General features: G+C 43.1%; 2 protein-coding genes across 2 annotated transcripts in view; one reads left to right on the forward strand and one right to left on the reverse strand.

Annotated features, from left to right (window-relative positions):
• pum3 (pumilio RNA-binding family member 3) overlaps positions 1 to 7265 on the forward strand; it is an 8690-nt gene extending 1425 nt beyond the window's left edge. The window contains exons 4-17 of the mRNA XM_083910289.1: positions 181 to 256; positions 529 to 622; positions 709 to 775; positions 866 to 1040; positions 2525 to 2628; positions 3029 to 3107; positions 3202 to 3300; positions 4007 to 4060; positions 4204 to 4284; positions 4391 to 4533; positions 4609 to 4831; positions 6066 to 6153; positions 6235 to 6325; positions 6898 to 7265. Coding sequence (XP_083766415.1) covers positions 181 to 256; positions 529 to 622; positions 709 to 775; positions 866 to 1040; positions 2525 to 2628; positions 3029 to 3107; positions 3202 to 3300; positions 4007 to 4060; positions 4204 to 4284; positions 4391 to 4533; positions 4609 to 4831; positions 6066 to 6153; positions 6235 to 6325; positions 6898 to 7027 — 1504 coding nt within the window. The 3' untranslated portion in view covers positions 7028 to 7265. The remainder of the gene's footprint in view (positions 1 to 180; positions 257 to 528; positions 623 to 708; positions 776 to 865; positions 1041 to 2524; positions 2629 to 3028; positions 3108 to 3201; positions 3301 to 4006; positions 4061 to 4203; positions 4285 to 4390; positions 4534 to 4608; positions 4832 to 6065; positions 6154 to 6234; positions 6326 to 6897) is intronic.
• A 578-nt stretch (positions 7266 to 7843) lies between these two features.
• Positions 7844 to 13067, reverse strand: kcnv2a (potassium channel, subfamily V, member 2a; the record flags this gene model as incomplete). Its single annotated transcript, XM_083910300.1, has 9 exons — positions 7844 to 8098; positions 8189 to 8314; positions 9143 to 9259; positions 9326 to 9580; positions 9676 to 9867; positions 11435 to 11606; positions 11693 to 11871; positions 12358 to 12510; positions 12948 to 13067. The coding sequence occupies 9 exons, from the start codon at positions 13065 to 13067 to the stop codon at positions 7844 to 7846; spliced, it is 1569 nt and encodes a 522-aa protein (XP_083766426.1).
• Between the last annotated feature and the right edge of the window lie 700 nt (positions 13068 to 13767).

Here is a 13767-nt window from a genome sequence, read left to right on the forward strand (position 1 = left end):
GGAGGTCAGAGAGACACACACACACACACACACACACACACACACACACACACACACACACACACACGAAGAACAGTTAATCATCTGAGCTTTAGCACTAAATCAAAGGGTTTCATGTAAAATAAACAAAATCAAGTCCCCGTTCATTCATTATTGTGATGTTTGTGTGAAATAAAACAGGAAGAACTGTGACAACGACATGAAGAAGAAGCTCATGAAGAAACTTCACGATCTGATTCGCGGGAAAATCAAACAAGTGAGTCTTTGTTTTTCCTGACCTCAAAAATCCTTCACATCCGTATAGATCTGTACGAGCTAATGTCTTATTGACTGGTTTGGTGAATTAACTACATCTTATTCCAAACATATTCCCATAAATGTTTTAAGAAAAGTTCAACAAATTACGTTTGAGACAAGAAAACAGACGTTATTGTCTCTAAAGGAGTGGAAAAAGAGACCTAAAACCACGTTAAAATACATATTTATATTGTTGTTGATCAGTGTGTATGTTCCTCTCTCTGCCTCTAGATGGCGTTTGCTCACGACTCGGTGCGAGTGCTGCAGTGTTTCATTCAGTTCGGCAGCCACGAGCAGAGACAGGAAGTGTTTGACGAACTTAAAGGTGAACGTTAAGTCTTTTTACTTTAGATGATTAAGATAATCAGGCAGATAATTAACTGTTAGTGTTGTTGTTGTTGTTGTTTACAGACGACATCGTTGATCTGTGTAAGTCTCAGTATGGAAAACACGTGGTGAAGAAGCTACTCATGTATGGGTGAGTGTGACCTACACACACACACACACACACCTGCAGATTTGTGTGTGTGTGTGTGTGTGTGACACAGTTGCGTGTGTGTGTGTGCAGGAACAAAGAGGTGGTGGCGGCCGTGATGCGGGCGCTGAAAGGTCACGTGCGGCCGATGCTCCGTCACGCCGCCGCGTCCTCCATCGTCGAGTACGCGTACAACGACAAAGCCGTGCTCGCTCAGAGGCTGATGCTGACGGAGGAACTGTACGGCAACACCTTCATCGTCTGCAAGGTACACACGCGCACACACACACACACACACACACACACACACACACACACACACACGTCATTATCTCACCGCTAGACTTTTAAAGACGTGAACGTGTCCTGAAGACGTCGTAGACTAAAACCGACGTAGATTTGGCGTAGTGAACGTAGCGAACGTGCTTACCTACGCCACATGTTGACAATTGCGACAAGTGTTGACAATTGCGACAAGTGTTGACAATTGCGACAATTGTTGACAATTGCGACAATTGTTGACAATTGCGACAATTGTTGACAATTGCGACAAGTGTTGACAATTGCGACAAGTGTTGACAATTGCGACAAGTGTTGACAAGTGTTGACAATTGCGACAATTGCTGACAATTGCGACAATTGCTGACAATTGCGACAAGTGCTGACAATTGCGACAATTGCTGACAATTGTCAGCAATTGTTGACAATTGCGACAATTGTCACAATTGTCAGCAATTGTTGACAATTGCGACAATTGTTGACAATTGCGACAATTGTTGACAATTGCGACAATTGTTGACAATTGCGACAATTGTTGACAATTGCGACAATTGTTGACAATTGCGACAATTGTTGACAATTGCGACAATTGTTGACAATTGCGACAATTGTTGACAATTGCGACAATTGTTGACAATTGCGACAATTGTTGACAATTGCGACAATTGTTGACAATTGCGACAATTGTTGACAATTGCGACAATTGTTGACAATTGCGACAATTGTTGACAATTGTTGACAATTGCGACAAGTGTTGACAAGTGTTGACAAGTGTTGACAATTGCGACAATTGCTGACAATTGCGACAATTGCTGACAATTGCGACAATTGCTGACAATTGCGACAAGTGCTGACAATTGCGACAATTGCGACAATTGCTGACAATTGCGACTATTGCTGACAATTCTGACAATTGCGACAATTGCGACAATTGCTGACAATTGCTGACAATTGCAAATGTGATTGAAATATCTGACGAGTCCGGGGTATTCGTGTTCACGTGAACGCCGCTACACGCATCCACACACTGACAAAACTACACAGATGTAGCAGAGCTAGCTAGCTAGCTAGCGGCTGTTTTCGCCGGGTGCTTCGAGAACATTTGCCCGTCATGCAGCTCTGCGTGGCGGGCGCGCTCTCTCGGGGCGCTCGGCGGGTAGCCGCTCGCTATCTAGTTAGCTAGCTGGTTTCATAAATGGTCACTTATTTTCTGACATTAGTGTTCAAAGCTCAACGGTCGTCTCTGGATGTGTATCAAACCAACATATTCCAGCACATTTTGACATTGTAACGTGCTTATTTGCGAAAACATATTACAACGAAAATGTTCCTCGGCAGATGCGGCCGCCATCTTTGTTGTAATAATGTAGGGTTAGGGTAAAAATGTAGGGTTAGGGGAGGTATTGGGGACAGGGCCTTAGTGTCTAAACTCATCAGATTTTCTTTAATCTGATAATTCCTCTGTGTGTTCAGTCTTCAGTGTGTAACACCATTGATAAAGTCGCGGAGGAAAACCCGGGAAAACTGAACAACATCATCGACGAGATGAAGCAGATCCTCACACCTATGGCTCAGAAGTAAGAACGCATCAAATCTGCTGTGATGTCAGAGTGATGGTGGTGATGATGATGATGATGGGGATGATGATGATGATGGTGATGGTGATGGTGGTGATGATGAAGATGATGGTGGTGATGGTGATGATGATGATGATGATGATGGTGGTGATGGTGATGATGATGATGATGATGATTAAGATGATGATGATGAAGATGGTGGTGGTGGTGGTGGTGGTGATGATGATGATGATGATGATGAAGATGATGGTGGTGGTGGTGATGATGATGGTGATGAAGATGATGATGATGAAGATGATGGTGATGAAGATGATGATGAAGATGATGGTGGTGATGATGATGGTGATGATGATGATGGTGATGATGGTGATGAAGATGATGATGATGATGATGTTTTCAGAGAGCAGGTCATCAAACACTCTCTGGTTCACAAAGTCTTCATGGACTTTTTCCAGTTTTCTCCAGAGAAACAGAGAACGGTGAGACTTTTACATCACTTTGTTATGATGATGTGGTGAATTCATGTGTCTGCAACGTGTTTACACTGATGTTTGTTTGTTTGTTTGTGAGCAGGAAATGATCGAGTCCATCAGAGAGTCTGTCGTCTACATGGCTCACACACACGACGGAGCCAGAGTCGCTATGAACTGTGTGTGGTACGGCACGGCCAAGGTGTGTACACACACACACACACACACACACACACTCTCTCACACACACACACTAACTCAAACTCAAACTCTCACACACACAAACAAACACACACAGACTCACACACACACACTTTCACACACAAACTCACACACACACACTTTCACACACAAACTCTCACACACACACTTTCACATACAATCTCACACACACTCTCTCACACACACACACACTAACTCAAACTCAAACTCTCACACACAAACAAACACACAGACTCACACACACTTTCACACACAAACTCTCACACACACACACACACTTTCACAAACAAACTCACACACTTTCACATACAATCTCACACACACACAAGCACAAACTCTTTTTCACACACAAACTCTCTCTCACACACACACACATTTTCACACACGCACAAACTCTTTCTCACACACTTTCTCTCACACACACACACACCCTTTCATACACACAAACTCTCACACACAGACTCACTCACAATCTCAGACACACACTCACACACACACACTAACCCTCTTAAACCCTAAAACCAGGTCTTTAACCCCAAAAATGTTCTTTTAAAGGAGTGAGGACCAAACAAAACGTCCTTTTTTTGTCCTCACAAAGTCACAAATACAAGAACACACACACACACACACACACGTCTAACGTTAAAAAAAATGTCTCGTAATAATTCCGATTTTTCACGTTTCAGGACAGAAAAATCATCATTAAAACCATGAAGAGTTACATGGTGAAGTTTGCCACGGTGAGTTTACAGTCACTGAAACTGAATATTATTATTATTATTCTGCAGGAATAATCTAAAGTTAAAGTCATGAATTACTAATATTATTATTATTATTGTGTGTGTCCGTGTGTGTGTCCGTGTGTGTGTGTGTGTGTCCACAGGGAGAGTTCAGTCACCTGGTCCTCATGTCCATCTTTGACAGCGTGGACGACACAAAGCTGGTCAAACAAGTGGTTCTCTCTGTACGTCTCTGCTCCCGTGCATGAACTGTGTGTCTTAATCTGTGATACGGGGGATTATAATCCGGTCTCACGTCACCGTCTCGTTCTCGTTCTCGGTCCCGTGCAGGAGGTCCTCGCGTCTCTGGACGAGGTCATCAACAACAAGTACGGCAAGAAGGTCCTTCTGTATCTGCTGAGCCCCAGAGACCCAGCTCACCTGCTGCCAGAGATCATCAGGGTCCTGGAGAGAGGAGACGGGAACCCCCACAGGTGATGATCATCATCATCATCATCATCATCGTCGTCATGACGACTCACACTCACCTTCATCCTCCTCTTCCTCAGTAAAAAGGAGGCCGGCCTTCGGAGGAAGGAGCTGCTGGAGGCCGTGTCCCCGACGCTGCTCGAGTATCTCCGCGACAACGCCGTCGCCATGGCGCTGGACAAGGCCAGCAGCGTCACCGTCAGCGACATCCTGGGCTCGGCCTGCGGCGACCTCCGACCCGCCATGACCGCCGTGGCCCAGCTGGCCAATCAGGAGCTGATCCCGGGAGGAGCGTGCGGCGTGGTGAGAAGTGCTGTAAATCACTCACTCACTCTACCACACCAAAGCCCTGTGAGAAAATCAGCGATTTTAGCTCACAGGGACACAGGAGCTGCTGGTCCTCTGCTGCCTCGTGTGGTCACTTTGTGTCACTGAGGTCAATCTGAACGAAGGTTTTTACAAGTCGAATTTTCAAAATAAGACATTTTAACTTACTGATGGAGGCAGCAGTGGATCAACAAGTTTATATGTTAAATACTGTGATGTTAAAATCACTGATTTTCTCTATGGGCTTTGGTGTGGGAGAGTGAGTGGTTTACAAACTTCAGTTTCAAGGGAAAACTTTAAACTAATAAAATCTACATCAGATTATGTCTACGACGTCTTAAGAACACATTCACGTCTTTATCTTCACTGTTAGACAGACTTTTCCTTGTGTAAACTGAAGTTTATAAACCACTCACTCTCCCACACCAAAGCCCATGGAGAAAAGAAGTGATTTTTAACATCACAGCACAGTATTTAAAATATAAACTTGTTGATCCACTGCTGCCTCCATCACTAACTTACAATGACTGATTTTAGTGAATTCAGCTTTTAAAATATTTAATTTCGACTTAACTCAATGACCACAAGAGGGCAGCAGAGGACCAGCAGCGCCTGTGTCCCTGTGAGCTAAAATCGCTGGTTTTCTCTATGGGCTTTGGTGTGGGAGAGTGAGTGGTTTAAAAACTTCAGTTTCCTGTTGTTTAAGTCTGTCTAACAGTGAAGATAAAGACGTGAAACGTGACGTAGACATCGTAGATTTAAAGTGACGTAGCTTTCATTAGCGTAAGTGTTTAGCAAAGTGGCTAAAATTGTAGGTTTTTTTTGCTTGCATCTCTGCTGGCAGCCATTTTGTTTTGAAAAAAAGCGTGAGCGTATCTCAGGCTGCAAAGTAGGTGATTCACATGCTAACATGGCATTAAAAAATATAATGCTGAATGATGGTACAAGTTACTGAGCATGGATGCTAACATTAGCGGCTAGTAGTAATGTTGACACAGCAGCTCCTGTGAGCTAAAATCACTGATTTTCTCTATGGGCTTTGGTGTGGGAGAGTGAGTGGTTTACAAACTTCAGTTTCCTGTTGTTAAAGTCTGTCTGACAGTTAAAGATAAAGACGTGAACGCGTTCTTAAAGACGTCGTAGACTTAAACTGACGTAGAAAATCTCACGTGAACATGATCATTGGTTCATAATCTCTGCTCTGCCTCAGCTTCACATGGCTGAACATCCAGCAGGTCACCTGGTGCTCAAGTGGCTCATCGAGCAGGACGCCACTCTGGCAGAGGCTGGCAAGGAAGGTAAACAAACAAACAAACAAACAAACATGTCCTGAGTCTCTCAAACATGACGTTGATAATAATAATCCTGTTGTTTCTCAGAGCGCTTTGGCAGAATCCTGGTGGACACGGTGGGGACGGAGAAAATGAAGAGCTGGGTCAAAGTCAACAGAGGAGCCATGGTTCTGTGCAGGTCAGTGCTCACACACACACAGGCCTCTAGAGGGGGCTGTTGAGCCACGCTGCTCACATTGACTTACTATTTTAATCATTTTGGACAAAGTTTCAGGAGTTTTTCTGCTCGTTTACGTCTCCAAAGTCAAAGGAGGAGCAGAAAACACCAAAGCTACGTCACACAGAACCACAAAATCACACGTTTTTAAACCTTAAACCTGTTTAAGAAGAGGTTTAGAACACGGTGGTCCATATTTCAGGGTTTTTACAGGTGCTTGAAATCCTTAGATTTGTTGTTCGAACGTTTCAAGGTTTGATTTCTTTCTTTAAAGATTTAAAGAAATTGGTTTAATAATTTGCTTATTAGGTTAAGGAATAATTAAAGAAATAGTACAAATTGGGCTTCGACTTTGCTTTTTTGTGAAACAGTGACTTTAAAACATGGTTTTTGTTGGTTTTAAATCAAAATTCAATCTCTTTAAATGTGATTTAAAAAAAGATTGAAATAATAAACATCTACCTCAGCTGTAAGGTGCAAAAAAAACAACCTTTAATCTCATTTGACCTTTGACCTCTGACCTCTGTCTGCAGCCTCCTGAGCAGCTGTGACGCGTCCGTGTCGTCGGAGGTCAAAGACGCGCTGGCGTCCGTCGCGTCGCAGCTCGGCACCGTCGGCAACAACAAAGGAGCGGAAATCCTGCTGGAGCGGCTCAACAAATAAGAGACTTTTTATCGTTGGTATAAAATAACAAACCGTCGCGTTGTTCTCACGAGTCGCGTCCAGCGGCGTTTTCCACAGGCCACGCCCCCCTCCCAGGACGACAACGACGGCGGCGTCCGTTAGTGTGGGAGCGGTTTTTTTGGGGGGAGGATGTGGACAAAACCTGGAAAAAAGTGGATTTATGTTTGTGAATAATGAAAATAAAGTGTTCATGATGAGGTCACTTTCACCTGTAATCCTCAACACTAACACAAGGTGGTGCTGTTGGTCAAAGTAAAAAAAAATATAAACAAATATTAAGGTTAAATGTTCAATAAAAAACAAGTTTGTTTACGACATTTTATTCACGATTCTTCAGGATAAAAACTAAAGATAAACGTTTGCATCATCTGCGTAAAAACACACACTGATCTAAAACGGAGAGGAGCTTTGGTTTGGTCCTGGTTCAGATGTGCGTTTGATAAATGGTACGTTCCATTTGTAGGCGGAGTTTACAAGGTCAGAGGTCGTTCCTGTTCGTTGCAGCACAGTTCCGATCACACAAAAAAAAAGCTAAATTCCTGTCGCGATTATCACGACAAAAATAATTTACGATTCACACGATAATGTAATCGTTCCAAAAAGATATTTTACATGTGCGAAGGGGCGGAGCCTCCCGTCTGAAATCGCTACATAAATTTGGTTTGAAACTCCCAGTTCTGACCTCTGACCTGATAGCATTAGCATCAGCCGTAGCTAAACCAGAACGCTAATCTTTAAACTTCAAAATCGAAAAACTACAGCTACAGTTTGGAGTCGACTCGCTGCGCCGACTTTTTACGTCTTCTGCTGAGCGACTTCCGCGAACTTCCGCGCCGCTCGCCTAGCTAAGCGCAGTTTCCCGCGCGCCTTGGTGACGGCGGCGCATTCCTGCGACTTGAGCTTGGCGTAGAAGTCGGAGAACTTGTTGTAGAGGACGGAGATGGGCATCCCGTTCAGGATCACGCCGAAGGAGATGCAGGCGAACGCGAAGACGCGGCCCAGGTTGGTTTCTGGGAAAATGTCGCCGTAGCCCACGGTGGAGATGCTAACCTGCGGCGGTAAACAAACAAACAAATAAACAAACGTTAGCGTGTGAACAGGTGAGTTCAGAGGAAACGTGGACGTGCTGCTGCGACTCACCGTCGCCCACCACCAGGCGTGAGGCATAGACGTGAACTTTGTGTCGGAGACGTCGTGTTCTGCAGAGTAAACCATGGCCGAGAACATGAAGATCCCCATGACGATGAAGAGGAGCAGACAGCCCACCTACACACACACACACACACACATATCTGGTGTGAGCTGTTCACTTCCTCCTGTAGGGGGCAGAATATTAAGGACATGACGTCTCAGAGTCTAACTCAGTGTTTCCCAACCCAACCCTGGTCCTCAGGGAACTCTGCCCTGCCATGTTTTAGATGTTACCCTGATTCAGATGAAACATTATAATTTTGGGAAAAAATTGACAAAAGTTGAAACATTTTTGATTTTTTTTTTTTTACAAAAGGTGAAACATTAATTAAAAAAAAGAAAGAAAATTGAAATCGAAATATTCAATTTTTTGGAAAAAATTGACAAAAGTTTAAACATAATTTCTTTTTTTTTTTACAAAAATTTAAACATTAATTAAAAAAAATGAAAATCGAAATATTTAATTATTTGGAAAAAAATTACAAAATTTGAAACATTACATTTTTTTTTTTTACAAAATATGAAACATTAATTTAAAAAAAGGACAAAAGTTGAAACATTGATGAAAAAATTTTTTAAATAATGATAAAAACAACAATTCGTGTTGTGGCTTTTGTATTTGTCCTGACACCTCTGGGCCACCGTAAAAATTTGAAAATCGAAATATAAAATTTTTTGGAAAAATTTACAAAAGTTGAAACATTAAAATGTTTGAAAAAAAATTGGACAAAAGTTGAACTTTTAGTTACACTGGTTTTTTAGTTTTTAAAAGTTTTTTTTAAACAAAAGTTCGTTATTAGGCTTCTGCAGAGCTGGAGATTTATTTGAATCAGGGCCACATCTAAAACACGGCAGGGCTCAGGAGTTCCCTGAGGATCAGGGTTGGGGAAACACCGCTCTCACCTGCTGGTAACACTGTCTCAGCGTGAAGCCAAACGCTCGCAGTCCTGTCGAGTGACGCGCCAGCTTCAGAACCCTGAAGATCCTCATGAGACGCATGATCCTCAGGACCTGACCCACCTGCACAGAACCAGAACCAGATCAACCTCATCACGACCTTTAAAGCATCAAAATCCACCTTCTTACCTTTCCAACCCGTCCCACGGTCCTCAGGTCTCCCGCGTGCGGGTGAACGTCCTCGTCCTCGAAACGCTCCAGCGCCATCTGCAGGTAGTGCGGCAGGATGGCGATCAGGTCCACCGCGTTCAGAACGCTGCACGCGAAGCTCCCGAGGTCGGGCGCCGACGTCAGACGCAGCAGATACTCCAGCGTGAAGAAGGCGATGCAGGAGGTTTCCACGTGCTCGCCGTAGAATCTGCCGCTGGGACGACCGCACGCCGTCTGGACACAGATCGACAGATTTTAACCTTTGACCTTTGGTTTCACTCTGAACGCTCAGGTTCATCGACGAAACACACACACACACACACACACACTTTATACTGCAGTTCGTCCACGGTGTTGAGCGTCATGGCGACCAGCGACACCAGCACAAACACAGAGGAGGCCACGCCCATCAGTTTGGCGCCGACCGAGGAGAACGGCTTCTCCGTCAGGAGCCAGATTCTCCTCCTGGTCGCTCCCAACACCATGTGGTCAAATAACTCCTCGTTCTCCTCCAGCTCCACCTGCAGGACAAACGGACACAGGACACGAGAGACGTTAATAAAACAACAACAGTTTGAGAGAATCTTTGTCTCCGTGTGTCGAGACGATGGTGATTAATAAAGTTGATTTGAATGAGTCCACAGATTAAAGACTAAACGTCTCGGCTATAAAATAAAACATCAACTTTTGAACCAGTGAATCCTGAAGGTGGCGACGTCTCAAAAAAAATTAAGCACAACAATCCCACTGCGGCTAACTAGCCACTACTGTAGCGGCTAGTTAGCTGCTCAGAAACTGTGGCTATTAGTCCAGCCGCTGTAGCTTAACTAGTTAATTAGCTAGTTAATTATCGAGTCCTTCAGAGTTCAAAGCAGCTAATGTAGCTATTAGCTCAGCCATTGTAACTTTGCTTAAAGCTAGTTCACCTACTGTAAATGCTAAATTAGCTACTATAAGCTACCGTAGTGGCTAGCTCAGCTACTGTAGCTTAACTAGTTAACTAGCTAGTTAATGATCGAGTCCTCCAGAGTTCAAAGCAGCTAATGTAGCCATTAGCTCAGCCATTGTAACTTTGCTTAATGCTAGTTCACCTACCGTCAATGCTAAATTAGCTACTATAAGCTACTGTATTGGCTAGCTCAGCTACTGTAGCTTAACTAGATGACTAGCTAGTTAATGATCGAGTCCTTCCGAGAGAGGTTACAGTACCAGCCAGTAGGACGCTAGTTCACCTAATGTAGTAATTCCTACCTCGGCTAATGTAGCTGCTAGGTGTTTAAGTCTGTCATGACAGGAGAGCTCAAAGCAGCTAATGTAACTTTGCTAAATGCTAGTTCACCTACTGTTAATGCTTAATTAGCCACTATAAGCTACCGTAGTGGCTAGCTCAACTACTGTAGCATAACTAGTTAAGTAGCTAGTTAACGATCCTACAATCTTCCGAGAGATTATAGTTCCAGCTACAGTAGGATGCTAGTTCACCTACTGTAGTTCCTACCTGAGCTAATGTAGCTGCTAGCTGTTTATGTCTTTCCTGACAGGAGAGCTCAAAGCAGCTAATTTAGCCATTAGCTCAGCCATTGTAACTTTGCTTAATGCTAGTTCACCTACTGTAAATGCTAAATTAGCTACTATAAGCTGCCGTAGTGGCTAGCTCAGCTACTGTAGCTTAACTAGTTAATGATCGAGTCCTTCCGAGAGATTTCAGTACGATGCTAGTTCACCTACTGTAGTTCCTACCTGAGCTAATGTAGCTGCTAGCTGTTTATGTCTTTCCTGACAGGAGAGCTCAAAGCAGCTAATGTAGCCATTAGCTCAGCCATTGTAACTTTGCTTAATGCTAGTTCACCTACTGTAAATGCTAAATTAGCTACTGTAGTTAGCCACTATCTTATACGCTGTAGCTTAATACCAGATTTCCTCTTTCTAGCAGATTTTGAAAATTGCTGTAGTTTTAGGTTCAGTGTTTTGTTTTATTTTAGTGAGCTAACTATTAGCCAACAACACAACCGTCTTGATTAGCCTTAGCTCTAGATCTTGCAAAGACGCCGTCTTGACGCAGTTTATCGACGTAAACGCCGCGTTCACCTCGGCCATCAGCTGCTTCTGGATCTTCAGCTCGTCGTTCAGCTCGTCTTGTCTTTCTTCGAAGGAAACGCGGCAGCAGCGTCGACTGTTTCTGATCCGAACGCCCCAGTAATTTATCTCCTCCAGGAAACTGCGAGGACACAGTTCGTCTTTGATCCACAGAACTCCGGTTCTGATGATGATGATGATGAAGTAGAAGAACAGACAGTTATTAAACGTAAACGTTGGACGAACTCAAACTCAAAGATCTCGTCTCACCGATAGAAGCTGAAGATGTTGTGGAAAACTTTGGGATCGCGATCGAAGAAGAACTCGTTCCTGCCGACGACGAAATCGTCGCAGAGTTCCATCTTCGCGTCGTGATCCGTGAACGCGGCCAAGCGACCGATACGCGACGTCGGATATCTGAGCGCTAACCCGTACGGCAGGTGGTACAACTGCAGGAAATAGAAGAAAGTCATAAAATGCGAGTTTTCGCTTAAGGATGTGCGATCTGCGACAGTTTTTGCGAAAAAAAACCTGGTGTAAAAGAAATTTTTTCCGACATTTAAAAAATTTTTAATTTACGATTATTAAAGAAAAACGAGCTTTGAAATGACACATTTACCCAAAAATGTCTTTTAAACGTTCAAACAGAAACGTGACGTAAACGTGGTTCAATTGCGACATCGAAGCTGATGTTACAGCAGCAGTTCCTCTTTGTGCCTGTGGGTGGCAACTGCAGTCTAAATGTTCACCTACAGGGGGAGCTGGTGCTGGTGACTTGGTCGCCAATCGAAACGAATCGACACTTTGTTCGTATGTATAGAAACATATCAAATCAACGAACAGCTCCCCCCGGTGGAGAACGTGCAACGCGACAAATGAAACGCAGATATTATTTTGTTTAGCTAACGATTGCAGATGAAGTTTGGTGAAGTTACCGTTCCTCCGACGTTGATGTTGAGGACGCGGCGTTTGTCCGGAGACGGCAACGCGTCGGACGGAAACTTCGGAAACGCCTCCTCCTCCTCCTCCTCCTCTTCCTCCTCGTCTTCGTACTCTGCGTAAAGATCGTAGATGTCTCTGCTCACTTCCTACAAACAACAACAAAATAAAGATGTTTGTTCATATTTGTTAAATTCTTATAAAAAAAAACTTGAAAACACGGAGAAAACCGATAAAAATATATTTGAGTAAAATTACAAAAAAACAAAACACCACAAATCGTTGAGTTTTGGGGGCGGAGCTTTGACTTGAGGGCTGATGGGAAAGGGGCGGGACATAACATTTTACTACACTGTTGCCGTTATTGCTAATCGACGTGATTATAAACACGTTTGATTCTTCAAAAGTAAATAACTGTAAATATTTTATTTTAACATTAATATTAACTTTATTTACTTTGACAAACTGAGAAACAACAAAACGGTAACAATAATAAAAATAAAAATACAATATTAAGGGTAAAAAAGGTTGTTCAAAGATAATTCTGATTTCTAAAAACAAAGATGATCTTCAGTGACTCACTGACCTGTGCAGAGCTCCACGGTTTGAAGTCCAGCAGATCCAGATCTTCAGAGTCAGATCCAGGTCCAGATCCAGTTCTGCTGACAAACAAACTTCTGCTCCGAGCTCGAAGATGAGAAAACATCACGGACCGACGATGAAATCTGAAATCAACACTGAACCAAACAAACAAACGCTCGCTCAGATTTAAATTCTCTGATCTTCTTCTGTTTCTTTAAATGTTTGAGCAGCTCTCAGCTGATTGGCTGAGAGCTGCTCAGTGTGGGCGGGGCTACAATAATCCTCACAGTCAGAATAAACATCTGCTGATCTGTCGTCGTCTAAATGATCAAGAACTGAAAGAGGAAAATAGGTTTTAATCTTCTTTAAAAACAAAAACATTTTAATCCTCACTAAATATTAAACTGACGTCTTATTTCAGTCGTTGAAATATTAAAACATTTGCACGTCATAGAAAAACATTTATTTCTCATACATTTTAGTTCTGACCAAAGACGTCGACTGGGTCATTTTGACGTTTACCGTGTGACCTTTGACCTTCACGTTAATCCCAGCGTCTGTTTGACGTATTTTTGTCTGAATTGAATTAAATCCGTGGAGATTAAAGAGATAATGAAGAGATGAACACAAACACTGACGCTTTCTCCTCCTGCTGTTTTTAATCATCTCTGGTTACAGATTAAAGATGTGGATTTTCTGATTTAATCGTCTCTTATTTAGTTTTTCATTCTTTTCTTCTACGTTTCGGACTTTTAACTTTACGCGTGTTCTAGAAATAAACACCGACACTTTCACTGAGCCCTAAACGAACGTTATTTGACGTC

This window comes from Microchirus variegatus (assembly GCF_963457635.1).
Source record: "Microchirus variegatus genome assembly, chromosome: 1".
NCBI lineage: Eukaryota > Metazoa > Chordata > Actinopteri > Pleuronectiformes > Soleidae > Microchirus > Microchirus variegatus.